This window comes from Penicillium psychrosexuale (assembly GCF_028828465.1).
Source record: "Penicillium psychrosexuale strain IBT 29551 chromosome Unknown utg000004l, whole genome shotgun sequence".
NCBI lineage: Eukaryota > Fungi > Ascomycota > Eurotiomycetes > Eurotiales > Aspergillaceae > Penicillium > Penicillium psychrosexuale.
This window is the reverse complement of record NW_026643189.1, coordinates 3473951-3498405: the sequence shown is the minus strand read 5'-3', so window position 1 is coordinate 3498405 and position 24455 is coordinate 3473951. Positions and strand designations below refer to the sequence as shown.

The 24455-nt window shown below is 50.1% G+C and overlaps 12 protein-coding genes across 12 annotated transcripts; 8 read left to right on the top strand and 4 right to left on the bottom strand.

Annotated features, from left to right (window-relative positions):
• Positions 1 to 329: 329 nt before the first annotated feature.
• Positions 330 to 1469, top strand: N7518_007175 (uncharacterized protein; the record flags this gene model as incomplete). The annotated part of the gene is made up of 1 exon (XM_057188102.1): positions 330 to 1469. One exon carries the CDS (start codon positions 330 to 332, stop codon positions 1467 to 1469), a length of 1140 nt encoding a protein of 379 aa, XP_057039805.1.
• Positions 1470 to 2084: 615 nt separating this feature from the next.
• N7518_007174 (ABC transporter integral membrane type 1) lies at positions 2085 to 6410 on the bottom strand (the record flags this gene model as incomplete). The annotated part of the gene is made up of 9 exons (XM_057188101.1): positions 2085 to 2357; positions 2414 to 2732; positions 2797 to 3097; positions 3167 to 3298; positions 3329 to 3478; positions 3600 to 4721; positions 4804 to 4921; positions 4996 to 6147; positions 6231 to 6410. The coding sequence occupies 9 exons, from the start codon at positions 6408 to 6410 to the stop codon at positions 2085 to 2087; spliced, it is 3747 nt and encodes a 1248-aa protein (XP_057039804.1).
• Positions 6411 to 7374: 964 nt separating this feature from the next.
• On the bottom strand, positions 7375 to 7658 carry N7518_007173 (uncharacterized protein; the record flags this gene model as incomplete). Its single annotated transcript, XM_057188100.1, has 2 exons — positions 7375 to 7483; positions 7534 to 7658. 2 exons carry the CDS (start codon positions 7656 to 7658, stop codon positions 7375 to 7377), a joined length of 234 nt encoding a protein of 77 aa, XP_057039803.1.
• A 407-nt stretch (positions 7659 to 8065) lies between these two features.
• N7518_007172 (uncharacterized protein) lies at positions 8066 to 8344 on the top strand (the record flags this gene model as incomplete). The annotated part of the gene is made up of 1 exon (XM_057188099.1): positions 8066 to 8344. One exon carries the CDS (start codon positions 8066 to 8068, stop codon positions 8342 to 8344), a length of 279 nt encoding a protein of 92 aa, XP_057039802.1.
• Positions 8345 to 9494: 1150 nt separating this feature from the next.
• On the bottom strand, positions 9495 to 11400 carry N7518_007171 (uncharacterized protein; the record flags this gene model as incomplete). Its single annotated transcript, XM_057188098.1, has 4 exons — positions 9495 to 10847; positions 10900 to 11138; positions 11191 to 11299; positions 11350 to 11400. The coding sequence occupies 4 exons, from the start codon at positions 11398 to 11400 to the stop codon at positions 9495 to 9497; spliced, it is 1752 nt and encodes a 583-aa protein (XP_057039801.1).
• A 990-nt stretch (positions 11401 to 12390) lies between these two features.
• On the top strand, positions 12391 to 13536 carry preB (alpha-factor pheromone receptor STE2; the record flags this gene model as incomplete). Its single annotated transcript, XM_057188097.1, has 1 exon — positions 12391 to 13536. One exon carries the CDS (start codon positions 12391 to 12393, stop codon positions 13534 to 13536), a length of 1146 nt encoding a protein of 381 aa, XP_057039800.1.
• A 574-nt stretch (positions 13537 to 14110) lies between these two features.
• N7518_007169 (amphiphysin) lies at positions 14111 to 15480 on the bottom strand (the record flags this gene model as incomplete). Its single annotated transcript, XM_057188096.1, has 3 exons — positions 14111 to 14133; positions 14188 to 15243; positions 15297 to 15480. The coding sequence occupies 3 exons, from the start codon at positions 15478 to 15480 to the stop codon at positions 14111 to 14113; spliced, it is 1263 nt and encodes a 420-aa protein (XP_057039799.1).
• An 825-nt stretch (positions 15481 to 16305) lies between these two features.
• Positions 16306 to 18030, top strand: N7518_007168 (IscS subfamily cysteine desulfurase; the record flags this gene model as incomplete). The annotated part of the gene is made up of 2 exons (XM_057188095.1): positions 16306 to 17406; positions 17608 to 18030. 2 exons carry the CDS (start codon positions 16306 to 16308, stop codon positions 18028 to 18030), a joined length of 1524 nt encoding a protein of 507 aa, XP_057039798.1.
• Positions 18031 to 18445: 415 nt separating this feature from the next.
• On the top strand, positions 18446 to 19432 carry N7518_007167 (uncharacterized protein; the record flags this gene model as incomplete). Its single annotated transcript, XM_057188094.1, has 4 exons — positions 18446 to 18951; positions 19001 to 19100; positions 19142 to 19266; positions 19312 to 19432. The coding sequence occupies 4 exons, from the start codon at positions 18446 to 18448 to the stop codon at positions 19430 to 19432; spliced, it is 852 nt and encodes a 283-aa protein (XP_057039797.1).
• A 16-nt stretch (positions 19433 to 19448) lies between these two features.
• N7518_007166 (uncharacterized protein) lies at positions 19449 to 20279 on the top strand (the record flags this gene model as incomplete). The annotated part of the gene is made up of 4 exons (XM_057188093.1): positions 19449 to 19586; positions 19634 to 19862; positions 19916 to 20002; positions 20056 to 20279. 4 exons carry the CDS (start codon positions 19449 to 19451, stop codon positions 20277 to 20279), a joined length of 678 nt encoding a protein of 225 aa, XP_057039796.1.
• Positions 20280 to 21364: 1085 nt separating this feature from the next.
• On the top strand, positions 21365 to 22850 carry N7518_007165 (indoleamine 2,3-dioxygenase; the record flags this gene model as incomplete). The annotated part of the gene is made up of 2 exons (XM_057188092.1): positions 21365 to 21655; positions 21708 to 22850. The coding sequence occupies 2 exons, from the start codon at positions 21365 to 21367 to the stop codon at positions 22848 to 22850; spliced, it is 1434 nt and encodes a 477-aa protein (XP_057039795.1).
• A 566-nt stretch (positions 22851 to 23416) lies between these two features.
• On the top strand, positions 23417 to 23925 carry N7518_007164 (uncharacterized protein; the record flags this gene model as incomplete). Its single annotated transcript, XM_057188091.1, has 2 exons — positions 23417 to 23527; positions 23590 to 23925. The coding sequence occupies 2 exons, from the start codon at positions 23417 to 23419 to the stop codon at positions 23923 to 23925; spliced, it is 447 nt and encodes a 148-aa protein (XP_057039794.1).
• Between the last annotated feature and the right edge of the window lie 530 nt (positions 23926 to 24455).

Below are 24455 nucleotides of genomic sequence, written 5' to 3'. Positions count from 1 at the left end.
TCTCTGATACGCGCGTCGGGCCAACGTCAACAAATCAAGCCCCCCCTATCCCGACCGTCTTTGACATATACAATCCCTGTCAAGTGTCTGGACCATTCCGAGGACCATGACCATCACTTAAATCGCATCTCGATCTTGATTTCACACACGACACTCGTTTCCTGCCACGCCTAACGGCTCGGCTTTGATGATCTACTGTTTACGCTCACGACTTGACGCCGATTGAGCACCTTACACTCCTTTTTTCTTATTTTATCTTGCACATTCTTTGCCGTTGACCGGCTTTATCGATATCTTTCTCTGTTTCATCTCGATCTTCCTCGCCTATCATGTCTTTCGAACCCATGGATTCCGCCTTCTCCCCCGCCCGCTCCGTCTTCAAGCGCTGCAAGCAGTGTGAAACCACATCCCCCGCCTGTCCCGCCTGTCCCGATGGATCAATATGTACCATGACCGCCCCGAGCTGTGATGAATGCGCCACCACCAAGTGCGTTTCAACGGGCGCCGCGCCCTCGAACTCCGGGGGCACCGACACTGGCGCTATTGCTGGTGGTGTTGTCGGAGGCGTGGCTGCCATCGCCATCGTTGTATTCTTGATATGGTGGTTCATCATCCGAAAGAAGCGCCTGGAGCGCCAGGAGGCGGAGAAGAACGGTTCATTCGCAGCGGCTCGCAGCGAACGCCAGTCCATCGCCTCTACAGTCCTAACCCGTGCCTCCAATGTAATCCAAATCGCTTACATTCCTGGTGTCACCAACCGCTCTCCACCGCAGACCCCATCCACCCTTATGCCTCCTATTCCACCGCTTCCTGGTGCGACACCCGATCAACACTTCTTCATGCCCGGTGACCTGCGCGACTCGTCATGGACAACCACTACCGGCCACCAGAGCATCTCCCCCACTTTGCGCAGCAGTGTGGCCACCACTATCTACCGCAACGATGCCATTGTCAGTGCCGTTCCTGCGCAGCAGATCCAGCGGACTCGGGCAGCCGTCGTGAGTATCCACAACGGAGGACCTGGGTCGGCAAATGCCCCTGGAGACGACTCCCCTGTTACTGTCACGATTACCCCTGCAGACGCACCCGCGGTCCCGGCCATTACCCCGGCGCAACTCGCTCGGGCGGAGGCTGTCAAGGGCAACAGTTCATGTATTGCTCGCAGTGTGACCGCCAAGCCAGTGATGGTGCGTGGCCCTTCGGTGAAGAACAAGCAAGCCAACAACGCGCCCGCTGCCAACCGAGTCGAAGAGCTGTCCGGGAATAGTAAAAGCAATAACACCAGCCCGACAGTATCAACCACAAACAGCAACCAGTCCAGTCCGTTCTCATCGGTCGAAGATGAAGCTGCCGATTCTTCGATTCGCGACGCACGTCGCGCTTCCGGCTTGAGTGACGGACGTAACTCCCCTCGGACGCCACCCGCACGGGTAGAAAGTCCATTCTCGGATGCCAATGAGGTGAAATGAGCTGGTCTGGGACCAACTGGGCGCAACGGTTTTTCTATTTTGTGATTTCCCACTCTGCTTTCTCTGTATGTATGGAGCCTACCATGGCTTTTTGTACCTTTTAGATATGTCCTTCCTTCGGGTGCCTTGTACAGCGAGTGTTGGCACACTGAGATGGGATTGTCGATCGAATCTTTACTCTCATTCATTTTCATTTTGGAGTATCATACCTTCACATTCGTACTGCCATGAGAATCCGTGTCACACTGTCCTACGGGCTTCTTTCGTTAGACTACCATATCTCGATCGCGAATTTCTAGAAGCTGAAACAGATAAAACGTTTAAAGTAGTCGCAGAATTAAAATGAGACCCTTCGCAGTGCACTTCTAGAGTCACACTCTTGGCCACTAGCTCGCAGACGGGCTTGTGAAGTCTTTATATGGAAATAATATCACCATACTTTCATTAATATACTTGAGACTAACTATAGGAATTTACTCTCAGCACCTGATTACGTCTTTTTCGCATTTGTTTGTGTTGTTTTTCTTTTCCCCTCCAACCTTGTTTGTTATATATTTTCCAGCTTGAACAACGCCAAACATGCAAGACCTACAACATATAAATCTACCAGCTCCTCTAACCCGCCCCAAGATCCCAAAACCTCTTAAACTCGCTATCTCGCTTTAGAAGAGCACGAGGATTATCCCATTCTAGGAGCCGACCACCACCCATAACAGCAACACGATCGAAATCAACGACGGCACCGAGGCGATGTGCAACAGCAATGACGGTACAGCTAGCAAATTGCTCGCGCATCACATCCCGGATGAGCCGCTCGGACCGTCGTCGTCGATTTGCTGCTCCTGTCTGCTCTGCTGTCGACGAAGGACGATAAGGTTGTCGCGGAGGCTTGTATGCTTTTAGAAAAAAAGGGTGCTGCGGACAACGGCCACTGCAGCGCGCACAACCTGCCGAGGCAGCGTCGTGATGTCGACGCCGTCGATGGTAATGTGCGAGCCGGGACCGACTTCCAGGAGGCGCAGGATACAGCCCAAGAGCGAGCTCTTGCCGCTCCCACTGCGGCCACAGATGCCGACCTTGGCACCGGCGGGGATATCGAGGCTCACACCGCGCAGGACGGGCTCGCCGCCATCGTACGAGGCCACCAGATCCTTGATGGTGACGCGGCCGTGGGGAGGCCAGTTCCAGGGCACGGTACCCGTCTCAGTGGGTCGGTTCTCCGACTCGGTGTCGGTGCAGAATGTCTTGACGCCGCGTCCAGTCCTGGATGACGTGCGCCAGCGACTGGCCGAACGACATCACCTGCACGAAGGCTAGGGCTACGTACTGCGCTGACAGCTGCGCTCGCAGCTTCACGACCAGGACCATCATGACTGTCACGAGGACGGCGGTCAGTAGGTCGAGTACGAGGCCTAGCCAGCGCTGGATGCAGAAGAGTAGGTAAAAGGGTCTTTGTGAGGCGTCGAGAAGCTCTAGGTACTGATCGATGAAGCGTGGACCCCATGCGAACGCCCGTACCGTGGACAGGCCCTGGAGGAGGTCGAGGAACTGCGTGAAGAGGGGGGATTTGGCTTCGAGGTCAAACAGACGGATCTGCCGAGACGTCCGCACGTAGAACTTTTGCAGCACTGTAAGAGGTTAGTGCCGTGATTTTTTGTGTCACATTAAGGGGCTTGGGGGCGCTGTTAAAAACTCACACCAGCAGAAAGCGACGAAAGGAACAAGTGCGGCTGCAAAATACCCAGAAAAGACACACATCAGGATGACCGACATGTCCTGGCTGAAGCGATTCGTGGTGACTCCGACGTCGGTACGCGAGAAGAAGGCCACTGGGGCATTCATGACGGATTAGAGAAGACGGGCGTGGAGAACCTCGGAGCTCGAAGCCACCATGACGACCAGGAAGAAATAGGCAGCCCCTGTGATGCCCAAGACGGCGAGACCAGTGAGCATTGCGAAGAGACCGAGGTAGTAGTCATTGGTGGCTTGGCCGGATCCTTCTGCAGTGTCTGTCCAGAAGCTGAGTACGAGTGCCGTCATCCGATAACTTCCCGCGTACAGAATGGTGAGGACAGCGAACAGTATGGTCATACAGGGACGGAGCCAAAGTAATACGCATATGTGACAAACTCGCCGAGGACTCGTCCGGGCGATTCAGAGTCGTCGCTGTCCTGTTCAGCATCTTGTTCATATCGGCCCCGAGGAACAGTCTCGTGGCGATGCTGCACCATGCGCAAGCTGCGTCCTGCGTGTCAATCGCGCCGTTCTGCTCGACTGCCAGCCCATGCAGATAATCCGTATCGGATTGAAGTTGGGCGAATGAGCCTTGGTGCACGATATGGCCGCTTATCCACAGAGCGACGACATGATCTGCATAGGCGAGTCTATGGATGGCATTCGTGACACAGACCATAGTTATGCTCATCTGCCGGAAGAGACCCGTCTCGGCAAAAAGATTCTGGAAGGTGTGCTCCTCGGTCGCCGCATCCTGCCCTGCAAAGACATCATCCAATAAGACTGTCTTTTCTCTGGAGTAGACGGCTCGGGCCAAGGCGAGCCGCTGCTTTTGGCCGCCGCTTAACGAAAACCCCGCGCTGCCCGCTCTTGTCGCATCTCCGTCGGGAAGTTCGTTGATATCTTGCTCCAGCCCGCACGCGTAGACAACTTTGTCGTACCATTCCGCGTCGTAGCTGGCACTGCCTAGGATATTATGGCGTATCGTCAGGTTCTGGATCCAGGGCTCCTGACTAACAAACGCGATATTGCCGGGATCGGCATGGATGGAACCCGCTCGGAGTGGGACTTCTCCCAAAAGGGCTCGTATGAGGATACTCTTGCCTGAGCCCACGGGTCCGACGACGAAGGTGAAGCAAGACCTGCGGATGTCGACGGTGATGTCGTTGAGGATGTCTGGCTTTCCGGGAACCCAGCCAAGACTGGCTCCTGATATCGCTACAAGCGTGTCTCCTTTCTCATTGTCTTGGCTTGGATGATGATCCCGCTCGCTCAAGGGCAGTTTGTAATCGGTACAGCTTTCCGACAACAAGTAGGTTTGAATGCGAGAAAAGCACGCGAGGGCGGCACTGACGAATGGGATGGTACGAAACACGACAACCATGGGGTCCGACAAGAGGTATATCAACGAGAGCGAGGTATAAGCAGACCCCGTGTTCAATGGCTGACCAGTGCTCTTGGAAACAACCACAAAGGTTGCAAAGGTCGCCAAAGGGGCGATGGTCGCCGTGTTCATAGCTGCTCGGCCAAAGGAGTCAGCAGCGTCGTGACGACACGTTGAGAACGCGGCAGAGCAAGGGTTTATAACTCAGGTACTTACCAATGAAAGTCTGTATGGCCAACAGTCTGCGATACTGCTTGGACAAGTCTAGCTCTGTGACGCGGAGGTTCTGTATCATGTTCGCGACAATATCTGATAAGCCAAGCATTTTGACTTCCTGCAGCAAACCGATTAGTGCTGTAGCTTGTCATCGAGAATAGGTATTATCAGCCGTTCCCGCTGGATCCTAACCTTCATGGATGTGAGGACGGAAGCCGTTACATCGACCCGCGTTTGGATGCCCCTCTTCCATCTCTTCTTGGCCATGCCAATGAACCGGGCAAGCTGAAACATGCCAGCAGTGGCAATGATTGCTACAACGACCGGGGCCAGCGCAGCAAGGCCAAGCTGCCTGTACAGGAGAAATATGGCAACTGCAGACTCGATTGGCGAGGCCCAAAGCTCGTGCAAGGTTGCGGCGCTTTGGCAGATACTCTCGGTGTCCGTGGACATGAGCGATACCGCCACGGACCCGTCGAGAGCCGTGCTGCGGAGATCCAACGTCTTGGTGTAGATCAAACTGCAGAGGCTGCCGCGAATCGAAGTGACAAATCGATATGTCATCTGGTAATAAAAGCAGTTCGAAATTGCTTGCCCAAGGAAGACCAGCAGCCATGCGCCCGTCAGTCTCCATCCAATTGAATCCGGCTGCGACGGATCGGCTGTCCAGGAAGTCGTCCTGGTGATGAGAAAGGGCAGCGTGTACTTGAACGCTGCCAATGCAAGCCGGGGTGCCACGCCAGCCAGAAAGATATACTTGGTGGCCCACAACGTGGAGAAGGCCAAGGCATGGCGGCTGGACTGGTTTGATGCACCAAACGAGCTTCGTGCTTTGGGGAGTAGTGTTCGTGCCGCTAGGCTGTCATGAATGGGGAACAGATCATGATCGGTGAGGGAGCGAGCGAACCCGGTTCGCATCAATGAATTCAGCCACCAGAAGACACTCCGGGCCAGTATGCCACTGGTTGCCTCTGGGGAGAGATCCTGGTACTGGGACAGGAGTATCGGTCTCTTTTCCCAAGCCTCCGAGGTCAAGACAAAGAGTTTGATCGCGACAGTTGAGGTGAAGAGGCCCGAGATTATGGAGTCATGGTCGGAAAGCCACAGGGTTCTCGCGATGACACTGTCAAATAGCAAAGTAAAGAGTAGATAAACGTTGATGATGGTCGATGGTCGCACCGAGCGCGCGTGCTCAGCGTGGGACAGGAACAAGAGCAGAAATCCATCGACGAAGGCGAGCACGGCGGCGGACGTCCGCAACCGAGAGAAAGGCCACTTCTCTGCATTCAGAGCCCAGTACACCAAGACTGCAAGTTGTAGAGCCGTGTAGACGCCGATCAATCCCTGCAGTTACTGAACCAGTCAGTAGTTGTTTTTTCTTGGGCCAGAGAAAAACTAGGGCGGAGGTTATCACGTGCCACTTTCACGATTGGCCGGTGGCTTTTGGCGACCTTGCGAGGCTGTCTCGCGAGCCAGAAGAGACGCTGTAGGGACACAACCAGAAAGAGAGCCGAAGGGACGATGCAGAGAATGGCGTCCTCGAAGGCTGGCATAAAGTCGAAAGCGCCTGTGCTAGCAACGACGGCAAACCGAGCTTCGGGCGGCATTTCTAACCTCTCACCTAGCTATCCTTTGGAGCCTTAGCAAAATACTCCAAGGCTTTCATTGGAGAAGTTGGTTATATTGGGCTGGTTGCGCGATGTGAAGGAATCTGGTGCAATATTACGTTTCATGGCGTACTGGCGGTTGGAGACTGCCATAGGAAGGGAATCGGTCAAATACATAGATTTATCATTAACGTTTGTTCAAGACCTGCTTATTGGTCAGGTAAATTGATACAAGGTCAATGAAATGATGATCAGATCATAGAATTGAATCTTGTCTTCTCGTTCTGTTGTGCCCCTTTGTATACATCAGTACCCCGCTTCCAGGTCCCAACGACTTCCAGACCTATATCGTAGGCGGATCGAGGAACAGTACTCCGATCCATAGTTTTACAATGTTCCTCTTTGACAACGACGAATAATATTATGAAAGAAGAGATCCATAACACAACTACTCCGTATTCGAAGTGGCACCTACTAATCGGGAAGGTGGGTACTATAAGGGCCGGGCCGTGTTCTAGAACAACCACGATGTTGTACATATTCGTCGAATCTATCAATTTATTAAATTCTCATTAAATACGATGCTTGAAGTAGAGGCAAATAAGCTCTTAGCATTGGAGAAGATAGAGAGAGTAAGCCAGCTTTTGCTCAAACTAGGAAATAGGGCCTTGGCTGAGAGTGACAAGGGCATATCGACAAGACCTGATTTTGACCGTCACACTCTATAAGATGTACATTCTTTTAACACTATTTGACAGATTTCTTACGCATATATACAAGCTTCTGCACGCCTTCCGGTTGCTTGGTTGGATGATTAATATAGATTAACACTAACTAGAGTGGTTATTGGCCCATACCACTAAAATATATTCCCCGAAGTAAGCCAAACTGCGTTCAAATCCAAGTCCGATCCTAATAGAATCTATAACAGCCCGACAGCTTCCTTACTATATGAATATTCCACTCATCCCTGAGATTTTTCTTGCGTCTTTTCTGACGAATTGTGAGGTACGTCGGGGTTCTCATCCAATCGTTCGGTAACAAGCTCCTTCAGAGAATGTTTTGGAGAAGTACTGGGGAACATGTCAGACATATAACATGAATTGTCTATTGCTTCACTCACGATGTAAATGAATTCTCGTAGTCTGCCCGGATTTGCCTATCTGACTCTTCTTTGTCCACGATCTTTTGAAGGTCTTCAGGGAGAGGCTCCGAAATCGACTCTTTGTCTTCTTCGCGTTCAGGCATAATGTTTTAGGGTTTAGATACTATAACCGTGGATGTGGATAAGTCTAGAATCATTCCAGGTAGGAATGCGGATAATATAGGCTACTTTGTATAGATCAATGGTACCGTGGTAGACATAGAGGGCGACCCTCACGTTACTGACGTCACGCGAGAGAATCCGGTTATCTCCTGAACTTCGGGCGACCTGGGCCGTCCGATCGTGGAAGGTTCACGGGATGGTGAGTCATTATTGCTTCATTATGATGTAATGCGCCGAAATGGCCTGAGGTATGGATATCTCGGAAATATGTCGGCCAAATCCCCCCTCATATCTTCCCTCGCCATCCCCTCCATCGCGGTTTCTCAATTCTTGCCAATCTTTTCTAGCACAGTTGTACGGTTGCGGAAGTCATCATTTGACTAAAGAAATGTCCGAGAAAGAACAAAAAGACGGTTCGGCGGCTCTCGGGCTGCAGAGGACAGAGACCAAAGAGTCCCTGGAGGATTTGGGTATATCAGACAAGTCTCCACCATTGGACGTCAACTATCCAGAAGTTGGTCGTGCAGAAAACCCTGAATTCCCCGAGGAGTACACCATCGAGACGAAAACTGGCCTCGTCCCCGAATCAGCACTGAAGCAGGTACGCTCCGAGGCGAGCCAGCACAAGGCCTCACGGGAAGACTCGAGAGAGTCAGGAAAGCGCTAGTGACCTTCTCCTCGACGACAATGAGAATCATCATGCTGTCTCTCTGGTTGCATCATCTGTGATTGTCTACATTGCATATTCCTCGTCTACCGCCACCGACTTCGACTCGAGGGATCGAGCTTCATTTGGGAAAACTACAACGTCTCGCTCGAGGTCACTACATTCACTTGCTCTATCATCGTCTGTGGATTCGTCACGCCTCTGCTTTGGTCTCCTTTACCCGACATAATTGATCAAGGACCTGTATACATTGTCTCGCTGAGTCTGTGTTTGCATTCAACATATCATGTGCTCTGTCGCCGAATATTAGCGGACTCCTTGTCTGCATGTTCTTGTGTTGCGTTCCGGTTCTGGACTATCGCTGGCCGGGGATTGAAGAGCCTATCTTGATACAGCTCCTTATTGTGGTTCTGTCATCCGCCCGATTGTTTGCGGTTGAATCAACATTGGCTCGCATCTTCTTGAATCGTTCTTTTGCGTTAATATAGCGTTTTCTCGTTAAAGCTATTCTTATTATATACAAATCCCTAATTTTCCACTATATAATGACATTACTGGTGTTCGAAGAAAAATTAATTCAATTCTGCCGGACTTAATTCTATACTTTTGAATCCTACTTGATATACAGAGTAGTCAGAAAAACCCTACATTTTGATCAGATAAAAACGTGTATTTGATCGCACGCCTATTGTTTCAATCCCTTGATGATGATAGAGCAGTCGTTAAAATAGTTGTTGAAGCAGTTGTTGACGATGAAGTAGTTGATGTGATAAAAGTGACTTAATTTTGTTAGTGGTTTATATACAAATTGTAGGTACTATCCAGGGGAGGGGGTCAAATGAGCAAGGGGAGTCCCTGTCAGAACCCCCTATTCTTCTTATACATACCTCAATCATTCTAATCAATATGGCAGGCAGTCGAAGATAGGTGGTCAATTATACAGTGGGAAGGCTTCAAACCCAAGAGATAAGGGAATTCCAGGATTTGCATAGGTACGAATAGCGTCACATCTATTGAAGTAGAAAGGGAAAGAATCGTGAGTCGCTAGAAGAAAGACAGATCCTCACGTCTAGCTATTTCATGACATGGGGGAAAATCAAGGGTATATATAACCAGAATATCTAGTCAACAATGCTCAGCACCCAGTAATTCAAGCCACACTCTCATCCAACCCCATTCCACGTCCGATTTTACGAATCAATGCCCGCTTGAGAAGAGCTTCACGTGCAAGACTCCGTGTATGCCGCGACCAGGAATCGACACCAATGACACCGCGGACCAGCGCAGCCTGCAACGCATAGAGCGCTTGCTGTATACCTTGCTCCTCGGCGACCAAATCATATAGCTGTTTGCCTACCACGGTGGGGGCGACTAGGACGTCATCGATTGGGGGCTGGCCGGCCGGAGTATCTGGAGTAGCGGAGCTTGAAGCAACACCAGAAGCGGAGACAGAGCGGGCCTGCGCGTCTGCAATGGTAGCGTCGGCGCGATGGATAGATTGCTGTAGGACAGCGGTGTTGGATTGGAGGGTCGCATGGAGAGTATTGAGCGCCGAGAGTTCCCCCTGCAGCGTGGTCATAGCGCCATGCAGGGACTGTGATTGTGAGACAAGAGACTGCGCTGCCGTGTCGGATTGAGCAGCATTAGCACGGAGAGTTTCCGCCAGGGTCTGGGACACGACATGAAGGAGTGCATCTTTCTCTGGGTTTGGCGGGATGGGAGGCGCTGGTCCTGCTGGCGCGATTGAGGGTAGCTCGACTTCAAATGGTGAGGTTAGAAGGTCGGGTGTGTCGGCCTTGATGGGAGCTGCTGGGGGTGGGCGGGGATAATTGGATGGGTATGGAGAATGCTGAGGATATGGGGGACCAAGCGGTTGCTGGTGTGGTTGATGGGGGAATTGCGGCTCCATAGGCAAGTGAGCCCCCGTAGGTTGAGCTTGAAGAGGGAGTTGGCTTAAAGACCCAGTCGCATGATGGGGCGGCGCACCACTGTTTCTATAATACGGTGCTTGACCCTGCGCCGACTGGGGCTGCCCCGCTGGCTGATGGGTTGGTGGGTGTGACAAGGGACGAGGGCTGCTTATCGGCCCTCCAGTTTGGGCCGGAGGCGCGTAATTCTGGTATGAGTGGATTCTTGGGCTAGCCAATTGTGCGGATACATATGGTTGACGAGAGCCTTGCTCTTTTGGTGGAGGTAGCGGCGGGGAAGATTGATATTGATCGGCCGGGTGTCGTTGTTGTTGCTGCTGCAGATGCTCGCCAGCCGCGCCTGGCTTCGGCGGAGGCGGGGGTGGAATCTGGCTCTGATGCTGGCCTTGGCTTGTAGGCGGAGACAGAGACTGAGCTTGTCTTGAAGATCCGACACCGGGTGGAAGGGGAGGTAATGGCGGGGGTGTTTGCGCAGCTTCCAGCTGAGGATGTGGCACTTGTTGTCTGTATCGGACAGGTGGCTCCTTGGCAAATATATCCTGTAGAATAGAAAGAAGATCGGTGATGTTGGATCTCTGTGAATATAAGGGTCAGCGGTCTGTCAACTCATATCTTGCGAGCACTAACCTCCCAGGCTTCAGCCCAGTGTGCTAGATAGTGGTGGTACACCTGTCCCTCCAGCGTCACATGTTGCCCAACTCGGACAGCCATTTCCTGTGTCGGCGTCACGTAGGCAATTGGAGGGTCGCGTGGGTATGTATTTGGAATCCAAAGCGCAATGGGAAATCGATATGTTGTTCCTCGGAAGGTGACAGGCAACGTGCCCACAAGGTGAAGGAGGAGGGCCGAGAACCCTGTCTCGTAGGCTGCTGGGCATTAGAAAATAAGAATCGCATAATAGACAATATGGACACTCACTGTAGACATCTGTTCGAGGGGAGAGAGAGGGGTACTGGGAGAGCGCATTGGCAACATCGTGGTAGGTCCGGTTTGGGTCGCGGTAGGTCTGTTGTGGATCATAGTGATCCTGGAGGGGTTTAGTAGGTCGGATAACATGAAGTTTTCGGAGAGACCAACTTTAGACAGGACACTATACAGCCAATTCAGTGTCCTCTGAGGGACCGCCATAGCGAGAGGAATGGATGGAAAAGGGTTGGAGTCGCGACGGTTTCCTCTTCCCCGCAGAGTTTCTTGGCGAAGTATGGACCTTGTGGTCTTTTCAAAATGTTGTATTAGAAGATATATTTTGATAGGAGATACTATTTTTTAGTAGTCTTAGTCTCTATGATCTAGGTATAGGTGACTAGTTCCAGTGTACGGAGCATAACTACTAAGCAACTTGGTGACACCTCCACTGCGCCTTAACTACATCTCCGTACACCTTACACCTCACCTCACCATTTCATCATTGAAATCATCTTGTCTTGCTTTCGTCCCTTCGTACACGAGAAGACACAGGTTCGAGTCTGAATAAATAATAGCACTCCTTTTGCTGCTGAAGTCTCGAGGAGCGAGACAGATTCGCTAAATGATAGGCCAATGGTCTGAATCAAGACCTCTGTCTTATATGACACGTCCAGGTCTCTCCAGGACTCTATCAACAAGACACATCCTTGAGATCCTCGAATCCCTGGAATTCATTGACATCGTTAAAATCCTTGAAATCCTTGAGTCGGGGTTTGCATCCCTGGAAACCCGGAACAAAGAAAACCAAGCTTGAGCTTCGCAAGCCAGTGATATTCACAAGAAAGCCTGAGTATTCTGAAGATCTCATGCAGCCATTATCACCCGGTGCCTAGAAATTGATGGGCTCCTTTGTTTCATCTAATATTGTTCTTCCCATTCCCTTAGTATTGTTCTTTTACTCACATTGAAGGGCATAATGATCTGGACCTCCACTGATTATTATACATTGCCTTCGCCATTGTCTGTCTCGGCTTCTATGACGCTGGCTATTCACCCTGATTCTCCTGATGATATTGCTGATTTATATTTACAAGTCCTACAAGGGCTTTTAAAACAGACCTCATCTTCTAACATGCATACTTTGACCTATCTTCAGAACTATCTATGTGAACGCTCCTTTAATTCCTTCAATTGAACTTCAATTCCAAAGTCATGGCGGCGACACCATCTCCAAGTCCTGGATTCGATCCATCCACCCAGACCGTCATCTTCCATCTACGAGATGGCACTGAGTTACCCGTCTCAGTACAAGCACTGGACATCTTCGTCATGTACAATGTCCGGGTATGCATCAACTACGGTTGCCAGTTTGGGGCATCGCTCACGTTGCTGGTTATTCTTCTGCTTTTGACCCATTCCGACAAGCGCCGTTCGGCGGTTTTTATCCTGAACGCCCTGGCGTTGTTCCTCAACAGCGGGCGTCTGCTTTTTCAAGTCATCCATTTCTCCACTGGATTCGAAACGGTATATCCATTCGTCTCCGGCGACTATTCATCCGTGCCGTGGAGCGCATACGCCATTTCCATCGTGGCTGTCGTTCTCACCACCCTAGTCGTCGTCTGCATCGAAGCATCACTTGTGATTCAAGTGCACGTTGTTTGCTCTACTCTACGTCGTCGATACCGACATCCTCTCCTAGTGCTATCTGTTCTGGTCGCCCTGGTGCCGATCGGATTCCGATGTGCGTGGATGGTTGTGAACTGCAATGCCATCATCACACTCAACTACATGTCTGATATATGGTGGATAGAAAGCGCAACCAACATCTGCGTCACCATCAGCATCTGCTTCTTCTGCGTCATCTTCGTCACCAAGCTCGGGTTCGCCATCAAACAGCGCCGCCGACTCGGCGTGCGCGAATTCGGCCCGATGAAAGTCATCTTCGTCATGGGCTGCCAGACCATGGTTGTCCCCGCCATCTTCTCCATCGTCCAGTACTACATCACTGTGCCAGAACTGGCCTCCAACGTGGTGACATTGGTCGTCATCTCACTCCCACTCTCGTCAATCTGGGCCGGTGCCGCCCTCGAGCACTCCCGACGCACCGGAAGCCAAGATCCTCAACGCCGACGCAACTTATGGCGGGTCCTTGCTGGCGGTGCCGAAAGTTTACTGTCTCCCACAAAGGACAGTCCAACGAGCCTGACTGCTATGACTGCTGCGCAGACTCTGTGCTACTCGGACCATACCATGAGCAAGGGCTCATACAACTCGCGCGACAACGATGCTTTCTATGGAATATCGGTTGAACACGATATTACGATCAATCGAGTTCAAAGGAACAATGAGATCGTGTGATGAGCGCAACGCTCCGCAATTCAGAGATACCCTTCCCTTTCATTTCGATGTACAGGATCTTGGCCAGACATCGACTTTACGCGTACATTCTTTTTTTCTTTCTTTTTCTCTTCGATTAGGTTCTATACAGGTTCACCATTCCGTTTGGCTCAATCTGCAAAGTGTAAATGTATTTTTAATACCAAGTCATATTCATTATTTTTCACTCCTTGCTTTCGAGTGCCGTAGTTGCGTTACATGACGTTTGACTGCATTGTAGATCTACGAGTGGATGAACTTGACTGTTTCCCGTGCTCTTTCTCATTAATAAGTGTCTATATTGAGGACGAGTTCTGCTCTGAAGTTCAAATGTAGTCTCAAAGGGTGGGATTAGAATACATATATGTATGAAGCTTGTGCAACAAATACAGCCAATCTACTGAATGCAACAAATTGCGATGAGCAGAACCAAGTGAATTAACAATACATAAAAAAAAGCCACAAATATTTACAGGTGAAACGCTCTATGTTCAGAACCACATGTGCGCCAGAGCCAAAGGACAAAAAGGAGCTAGAAAATTAATGGTATCCGGTGCTAATTCAGTTCCACATAGTTGGCTAGGAATGTTAGAAAATGCAATAAATTCAACAAGAAAGACTTGAAACACTTACCCGGAAACTGGCCCTCCCGACCTCCAATTCGCCCAGACCACCATTCATTGGTATTTTCAGAGCGCTGGGTAATCTCAATAACATCACCAGCTGAGAATCCCAGATCACCGTGTGCCTGAGCCTCGTAGTCATAAAGAGCGGTGACAGTCTCAACCGGCTTACTGAGATGGGACGGCTTCGCCTTTGGAGGAGGCGGGGCGGCCTTGCTCTTGGCGGCGGAAGAGAAGCTGCCTGTCGGGCTAGCGCCGGCAGACGAATAAGGTGGTGGAGGGTTGTCATCGGTGGCGGTGGAGGCGGAACGGCCTCGGCCGATGGAGCCTTTGGTATCGGATCTCTTGCTATCGGATCTCTTGATATCGCCTGCCTTGCCCGGAGGGCCTAGTTTGGATCCAGAGCGGCGGACACCTTGGGTTTTAAAGTGCACGATGGTAAGGGCTTCGGCTTGTTCCTGGATATTGCCGCGCTTCTGCTCAAAGGCCTCTTCCACGTCGAGTTCAAGATTGAAATAGGCGATGTTCATACCCTGCATTCGTTCGTGGAGGGTGTAGAAGACGTTGAGTTGCATATAGTAGAAGGACTGGAAGAGCGGGCGGATGAACTCGGCTTCGAGGGCGAACAGCTTGGGCAGTTCGTCCTTTAGTAAATCGTTGTAATAGTTAAACTCCTGGGTTGCCACCTCAACATCGTTCTCGGCTTTGTATAGTGCTTTCTCGTCTTTGAGCGATTTGTCCTTTTTCTCTTCGAGCTTTTTCAGTGTGGCGTTGCGACGATCAAAGTCCAGCTTCTTGTGATCACGCTTAACCGCGACCTTCCGGATCACCTTGATCACCTCGAGCAGCTGGTCGGCCGGGCTGATAATGCGGCTGTTGATCATCTCCAGCTCGGGGGCTAGGGCCTCTTGGAGTTCCTGGACGATGACTTCATATTCCTCACAGGCCTGGATGCCCTCGGCATTTCCTTCGAATTGGTAGGAGGTGGGATCAGAGGCGCGACCGGAGATGGGTTTGTAGATTTCGGCGACTGCTTTGGAGAATTCGATTTGGTGGCTCAACATGCCTGCGCACGCGATCAGTAGGGAGAGGTACAGAGTGGAGAGATCAAAGAGTTACCATTAATGGCAGAAAAGTATTTCTTGGACTCATCGTGGAGCTTCTTGGTCTCTCGCTCGAGCTCATCAAAGCGGCGTTCGGCATCGGTATAGACAGCATCCTTGGAATGCTCACCGATGTTGAACTTGACCTTGAACTGCTGTGGCGCACGCGCAATACTCTTCTGGAAGCCTTTAAAACTCATGATGTGGAGTATATTAAGGAGAGAAGTGAAGAAGAGAAAGTGCCAAGGTGGGGGGAAGAAGAAGAAGGAACCCAAACCTTTTCAATGACATAAGACTCGGCCAGCGTTGTACGGAGCTGATGTCCAGTGTGGCTGTACCCATTTCCTTTTTATACTATTCCACGCTATTTTGTACTATTTTATACGCTACTGTTCTGCCCTATGATCATGTGGCGCATATCTTCTTCTAAGGTTAGGCACCTGGATTACGACCTACATACTACATACTACATACAGTAGTACTTCAACTCCTATCCATGTTCTATAGTGTATAGTTACGGAGTACTCCGTACATATTTTAGCCCTAAACACCTCGAATGGTTACAGTGGTTACATCTCTACTCTCGACGACCTCAAGAACTGTTTCTCTTTCCCCGGCAGCCTTACCCGAGAATGTCCTAAGATCAAATTAAGGACCCCAGTCCGTTCGTCATCATTGGGCCATTCTCCCTTGGGACGTGCGGGGGGTGACTTGGCAATGAGATGAAATGGGTGAATACAAGAAGTCGGAAGAAAGAGGGCTTTAAACTAATAAAATTAGAATCCTCAAGACTGTTATAAAACAGAGAAATGAAGATCTGATATAGTCATGGACGCCCTGGACACTTATACCCGAAAGGGGAAAGCTCATAACTCCGTCATGCCTCAGGCACCACGGATAAACTCAATTGGGAAAATCCCGAGATCTTTAGTCATTGGGAGGAGATGCAAGTGATAACTAACAAAAAGTCGTAGCGTTTCCTTTTCATCCCACCTTCAAGGATATCGGCACAAATCATCTCCATAATGACAAGTGCTGTTCCCACTGCTTGGAGACAGGCCTCTGCCTTCTCCAGGCGTCTTTCAACTTATGGTTCCCGAGCTCCTCGAGTCCTCGCCACCGGGCTGCGCGGTGCTCGTTCTTACGTATCCGAAACAAAAGTTGGCCAAGCCCAGATCAACATCGAGACTGCCATCAAGGAGGAACAAAAGGCATTCATGAACCAGTCCCACATGGCGCCCCAGAGCGTCAAGCTGCCTGGCTCGGCAACCTCCGGTGACGCCGCGTTGAGCCCTTCGGCCGGCATTCTGAAGCAAGCCACCGTTATGGACCAGGGCACCCGGCCCATCTACCTCGATATGCAGGCCACTACACCTCTGGACCCTCGCGTTCTGGATGCTATGCTTCCTTACCTCACCGGTATTTACGGTAACCCGCACTCGCGCACACACGCCTACGGTTGGGAGTCAGAGAAGGGAGTTGAGGAGGCTCGCGAGCATATCGCCAAGCTGATTGGGGCCGACCCCAAGGAGATTATCTTTACAAGTGGTGCGACGGAGAGTAACAATATGAGTTTGAAGGGCGTGGCACGGTTCTTTGGTCGCTCGGGAAAGAAAAATCACATCATCACTACCCAGACTGAACACAAGTGTGTGCTCGACAGTTGCCGACACTTGCAAGATGAAGGGTTCGAGGTGACATACCTGCCAGTGCAGAGCAACGGTTTGATCCGCATGTCGGATCTTGAAGAGGCCATGCGTCCCGAGACTTGCATTGTCAGTGTCATGGCTGTCAACAATGAGATCGGTGTGATCCAGCCGATGGAGGAGATTGGCCGTCTCTGTCGGTCCAAGAAGGTGTTCTTCCACACCGACGCTGCCCAGGCCGTTGGAAAGATTCCGTTGGATGTGAACAAGCTAAACATCGATCTGATGTCGATTTCCAGCCACAAGATCTACGGTCCTAAGGGTATTGGTGCCTGCTTTGTGCGCCGTCGCCCGCGTGTCCGTCTCGATCCTCTCATCACTGGTGGTGGACAGGAAAGAGGTCTACGTAGTGGCACCTTGGCTCCTTCCCTGGTCGTGGGCTTTGGCGAGGCATGCCGAATTGCTGCCCAAGATATGGAGGTAAGCTCTTTCCCATTTTGTTTGATTTCCCATTCCCATTTCCATCATTGCCGCCATTATTACGCACTGTGATAAACCTGTTGGTGACCCTGAGTAATCGGTACTCAGCTCCAATGACGTCAGTTGCGGGCATAATGCTGGCAGACAGATGAACTCTAATTTTCCCGTCGGAAAACAGCATGCTAACTGACTGGTTAATAGTACGACACTAAACACATCGATCGCCTGTCGAAGCGTCTGAGCGAGGGCCTCCTCGCAATGGAACACACCACACTGAACGGTGACCCCGAGCACCACTACCCTGGCTGTGTGAACATCTCATTCGCCTACGTTGAGGGTGAATCCCTACTGATGGCGCTGAACGACATTGCGCTGTCATCGGGCAGTGCCTGTACCTCCGCCTCTCTGGAACCCAGCTACGTGCTGCGCGCTTTGGGTAGCAGTGACGAGAGTGCGCACAGCAGTATCCGTTTCGGTATTGGTCGATTCACCTCGGACGAGGAGATTGACTACGTTCTCAAGGCTGTCCAGGCTCGTGTATCTTTCTTGCGTGAACTGAGCCCGCTTTGGGAGTTGGTTCAGGAGGGAGTTGATTTGAACACGATCGAGTGGAGCCAGCATTGATCATATTAATTTTATTTTGAGAGCAAAAGCCCATTAGGGACGGCGTTGAAGTGTAACAACATCGGATTTGTACAGACTGGAAATAATCACCACGCAATTAACTACTCTCTACCTTCCCTCTAAGCCCCTGCCTTGTACGTCACCTGCATTGCCTCCAGGGCTTTTCCCCGAGGTCATGGATATCACTCGAGTAAGACCTATGCCTTGTATGATCAGTCTTTAAGCTAAACAGCGTTTAGTTAATTTCAAATTTTCTCTCGGCCCAAAACCCACCGTAGTCTGAAGGCTGTCTACTCTTTGGCAAAGAAGTTAAATTTATCTACCGAGAGTCAATTCATAGGTTGCACTTGATTGCTTCCTTTCAAGATAGCCGTGAGAAAATACACAATTTAGACAGGAAAGAGCTACACACGCAATGCATCTATTCCTCATCCTTTGCACATTTGGGAGTAATGTAGCCGCTGTGGCTCGTCAGCGATCCCCCGAGCTTCAAGTGGCGACCTCTTCCGGCTCTTTGAACGGGATATATAACGATTCCGCACACAAAGTACGGGCGTTTCTCGGAATTCCATATGCCGAACCCCCAATCCAAGAACTGCGATGGGCACCACCACCCCCAAGCCCCATCGATGCATCCTCCTTCGGCAGTCCCTGTCTACAGGTGCATACGTACTCCAATGAGTCTATTTGGAGCGTTCTTCCGTATAAGATATGGAACTCTGGCGATATGTCTGAAGACTGTTTGTATATGAATATCTGGGCACCTTCTGTCAAGCATCGAGGCTACAGGGGACTTCAAAAAGCTGCAGTCATGATATTCATTCATGGAGGGAGCTGTGATACTGGTGCTAGTTCGGTTGCCTACTACGATGGCACGAATTTGGTACGGAATCACGACGATCTGATTGTTGTTACTTTTAAGTAAGGAGATGCTGGGTTTTGGCTATTAGATTTACTAAACTCTGGCTAGTTATCGACTCAATGTTTTTGGGTTTCCGAATGCACCAGGCATCGACCCTTCCGAACAGAACCTTGGACTTCTGGACCAGGTAGATCTTGATCTTGAAAATGTATGGTTAAGAGAGTATGAATGAACTGACCATGTACTTAGCGATTGGCAATTGAGTGGGTTTATGAAAATATAGCCGAATTCGGTGGTGATCTAGATAGGATTCTTCTGTTTGGTCAGTCTGCTGGGGCTGCTTCGGTTGATATCCATTCATATGCAGTGAGCACGTCGTTTCTATATTGGTGTTTTCATATATGAATAACCTCTGATAGTACCCTGAAAATCCGCTCGTTAGTGCACTTGCTCTTCATTCCGGTACCGCTCCGTTACTGGTTTCGGCCCCTGATCATCGAAACTGGAATGAACCGTCTACTGCGGTTGGATGCGGCATAGGAGTCGAATCTTTCCAATGTATGAGAAAGGTCCCAACTATGGAGATCATCGAACAAGAGCCCGGGGAAGCTATAAATTTTATCCCATTGAAGATAATATTCTCGTCTTTTCCGACTATGCCGCTAGAGCTAAGGTGGGCAAATTAGCGCGATTGGTATGTATATGTGTATTTTCCTGGGTTAACCATATTTGGAATCCTAGCCAACATTGGCAGGGATTACCGAGCGTGAATATACAGCCCTAGTACCGTTAAGTCAAACAGCAGTTGATGAGAGAGTAATCTACATGCTTGGTCAAATGAGTTTTAACTGTCCCCTCCGGGAATCTGTGAGGATTCGAGTGAATCGGCAGGTGCCCACTTGGAGGTATCTATACCATGGATATTTTACCAATCTCAGCCCAACTCCATGGCTTGGAGCATATCACGGGGGTAAGAAGAAAGCAGCTATTTGCTTGCTGGTTTGATTAACAGCATGATGACAGCTGAGATACCTTTGGTTTTTGGGAACTATAACATGTCTATGATTCCTTCGTCGGCCAGGGAAGTTGAAGTCAGCCAAACCATGCAAGGTAATCCATTACAAGGTTAGTGTCAGGCATTGCGTGGATTGACGAATTTCTAGGGGCTTGGGTTGCATTTGCCAAGGATCCTCGTACGGGACTGAGCAAATATGGACGGCCAGAGTTCAGCTTTGATGGTAGATTGATGTTCTCTTGTTTGCGATTTGAAGCTGATCATGGGATAGAGCCAACCTTGATCAGCCTCGCTCTGGATAACACTGTTCAGGCAGTATTTACTGGGAGTTCCTGGGATACCTCTTGTGAAGTCGCTCGATCTGAGCTGTAAGTTTGGCGGAGTTATATTGTGCTACAATGGGAGAGCTAAATATTTCCAGACTCGTTTGAAATGTGTTCCATGATATTTACCGAGCCTTGCATGGATATGAGTCTACCCCGTATACGTACGTACCTTGAGGCCTATGATGTATACCTCGGACCTCGGCCAGACTTATTATTAATCAGTGATGCCTTATGCATCAGGCATATATTCCGTTTATTTATGAATATGGACATTTATTATGGGTAGGAAAGAAAAGAAAAAGAAGGATCAAATATGCCCAAATACAAAAGTAGCATGAGGTTCGATCTAAATCCCCGGCTATGCATCCTTCAGATCAAGGTTGGCGATCCTGAGTGAAGCGAATTCGAAGCCAAAATAAGCGAAAAGGGCGAAAATACCCCAAATGGCCCTGTCGGCCGTGTCTTGGCCGGTTTAGGCCCTTTGCCTGGCACTCAGTTTCGCCTTCGCTTAATTTGCACTCCACTTGGGTCTCGCGGATGCACCCAGTCCCTCTTGGCGTGCTATCATTTGATTGTATAGCCATATAAAATGTACCTGGTCTCTCTCCCTGATCGACCGGATCGCCCTGCTCGACTCCTCTAAAACTTCCCCGAGGTCCTCTAAAAAGAGTCACTTTCCCTCCTATGTCGGAGCCTTTGCAACTTTATTATTCTCGTCCCTTTTATCCTATTGCTCTTAGTTAACGACTAGTTAACGGAATGATTAGAAATGGTCTTACGGTCTTACCCATCCAGGGATCCCCGGTGAAATTACGTGCTGAACTGCCCGCGAAAACTCTGACTATTTAGCCCAGATCGTGCCATTTTATTCATGCGACGTTGGTACAATCCAAATATTATTCTCCTTCTCTTCCGTCATCATCCGCAGACATCCAACCTGGGGAAACCAAGTCATACATTTGGCTCCGGATTATTCCCGGTCTCTCTGGTCTGATTTTCTGGTATAACCCCATATAATCCTTTTGTTCCGTTTTCAACTTCTCAATCTCTCAACTCCTATTCTTGCATTTATTACAATTATATACCTTGAAATCCTTGAATCCTTGAATATCTGTGGTAATTCGTGAGACTATGTTGTCTCCGGTGCCAAATCCTGCCGATTATGGAATCACTGCCGATTATGGTTTCCTTTCCGCAGAACTTCCTTTAGAGGTGCTCCCCGATCCTTATTACGCCGAATGGGAGATGATAATTGGGAATCTCCACCCATTGATATTGAGCAAACGGCTGCATTCGGTCGTGGACACTCTGCCTATACTTTCGGCTACACACCTGCAGACGGAGGCTGAGTGGCGTCGTGCATATGTGATACTGGCGTTCATTCTGCACGGCTATGTCTGGGGTGGCGATTCACCCACAGAGGTACCGGCCCATCCTATTGGTTTAAAAAGTAGATGTACTGATTCTTTAAAAGAGGATTCCACCTCAACTTACAGTGCCCTTATTTGAAGTCTGTGAACGACTCGAATTACCCCCCGTTGCAACATATGCTGGAGTCTGCCTTTGGAACTACAAGCCGATATTCTCCGATGAGCCAGCCACCAGCCTGGATAACCTAGCATGTCTACAAACCTTCACCGGATCTCTAGATGAGCAATGGTTCTACCTAGTGTCAGTCGCCATAGAAGCACGTGGGGGCCCTTCTATTCCCCTGATGATTCGGGCCATCACGGCGGCCCGCACAGGAAACACCCAGACTGTAACCGAGTGCCTGCAGATACTAGCGGAAACCATCGATGAGACCAACACACTGTTGCAGAGGATGTACGAGAACTGCGATCCATATGTCTTCTACAACCGCATTCGTCCTTACCTAGCCGGAAGTAAAAACATGTGTGATGCCGGATTGCCAAATGGGCTGCTGTACGACGACGGCCACAATCCCCAGTACCGGCAATACGGAGGAGGCAGCAACGCCCAAAGCTCGCTCATCCAATTCTTCGACATTGTCCTCGGAGTGGAACACCGACCCACCGGTACAAGTCGTAGCGACAGTGAGCAAAACACCGAAGCCAGCACCAAATCCCGAAACAGCTTCATCCACGACATGCGCACCTACATGCCTGGCCCCCACCGGCGCTTCCTTGAGCATGTCGACTCGGTAGCGAACATCCGCTCCTTTGTCGAGGCGCGACGCGGAGACTCGGCGCTGTGCATTGCCTACGATGCCTGTCTAGCCATGTTGCGCGTGCTACGTGATAAACATATCACCATGGTGTCACGCTATATCATCCTGCAGTCCCGCAGCTCACGTCAGCCTGCAAACTCAAACCACCCAGCAGCGACGAATCTTGCAAGCGCGGCTCCGACCGACAAGAGGAAGCTGCGCGGTACTGGTGGCACGGCGCTCATTCCGTTCCTCAAGCAGGCTCGAGACGAGACTGGAGAGCCTGCCATTGATGCCTGGGCACGACGATTGCTAAGCAATGGCCCTGCCGATAAGAAATTTGCTGCGCTGAGCAAGGTTGGCGAGCATGCGGATGGTCATCTGGAGGTTGTCGGTCTCTGTGGCACATGGACAGCTGAGGAAAACGAGGGTGGAATTTGTCACTGGTAGTCGTATAACTAGTTTCACGTTTGCGTTTAGTCTTCCTTCGAGCGTGGCATTGCATGGGATTTATGCCGTACGCGGCGACTGGTGTTTGGGAACTTGCATGAACTTATAGTTATTACTATGCTATACGAAATACTCCACCTAGATGTGAGAAGATTAATGCATTTTTTGTATGGACTATATACTTGTACCCATAGACCACACTATAGAAATTATCTTTCGATACCCCTGTACTAATCATCAACATTCATCAACATTGATGTAATGACGCTTGTCCCTGGCCTGAACAAAACTCGTCATGCACGCGCGTATACCTGATATTCACGTGACGTGACATCATCCAATGACGTAGTTCATCACGATAATGGTGGACTTTGTAGAACTTCAATCTTGGAAGACCACATTGGCCCATTGGAGAATGCCCTGGAACATGTGGCTTGATAACAAAGTGCCTTGTGTATATAAGTGGCCTTCCTGCCACGACTCTCAGTAACTAATTCATCAACCACTTCAATCCTCAAACATCTCTCATATCTTCACTACCACTACCACTACTACCAACCATCATCATGACTAACAACACTGGCAACGCCTCGACCAATGAGTCGTACCTTGAGCAAGCCTCCGATCTTGCGCAGCGCGCCATCGGAACCGTGACTGGCACCAACACCTCCACTCAGGTAAGCAACCCACTTTAATCCCAACATCATCCCACGGTCTACAACAACTAACCCCACCTCAGACCGACGAACACAAGCACGAAGCCAAGCGTGACAACGGATCCTGGGACCAGACCATCGGCTCCGCCAAGGAGTCCGTCGGCAACCTGATCGGCAACCAGACCCTGCGCCGCACCGGAGCCGAGCAGAACGCCGCCGGAAAGGAGCAGGAAGCCAAGAGCCAGCTCCAGAACTGGGGCGAGGGCATTGAGAACCGCGCTCAGGGTGCTATTGGATCCATTGGTGCTGCTGTCACTGGTAACCGCTCCGAGGAGGATAAGTACCGTGACTTGCATGACGAGGGAAAGGCCCATCAGCTCAGTGCTGAGGCTGATATGATTAAGAAGAATGCTGCTTAGGCTTGACTTGAGATGAGATCTTGAGTTTGGGTTTTTCTTTGGTCGCTTGTTTCATTATCTTTCTTTGGTCAGGCCTGTTTTATTATCACGATTTCTACGATATGATATCCAATTGATGCCATGTTTTTATTTTACTTCTCTGCTTGTAACAGTGTATGATACATATGCAGTGAGTCAAGTTTTATAACGCCATCACCTAACTACAGCACGCTTTACCTTAGAACTCTTCCTCTTTCTCTATTTGAGCTATGGTAATTAAGGCACAGGTCTCGATACATGTGAATTCTACATGGATCGACCGCAGATCATCCAGCCCCTCTATGCAATGCTACATCGACATCCCCTGCATTTCCCCGCAAAGAAATAATTTCCCGAGTGGCATCTGATTCCGAGGTTGGAGAAGATCTAGAAACTCGGAATTTTACAAATTAAATTGGCAAGCTATTTGGGGACTAATTGTATATTGCATGCCACTGTAGACTAATGCGGAGAGATCTTAGCCAAGCAGGTTAAGCATTTGATATACAGAC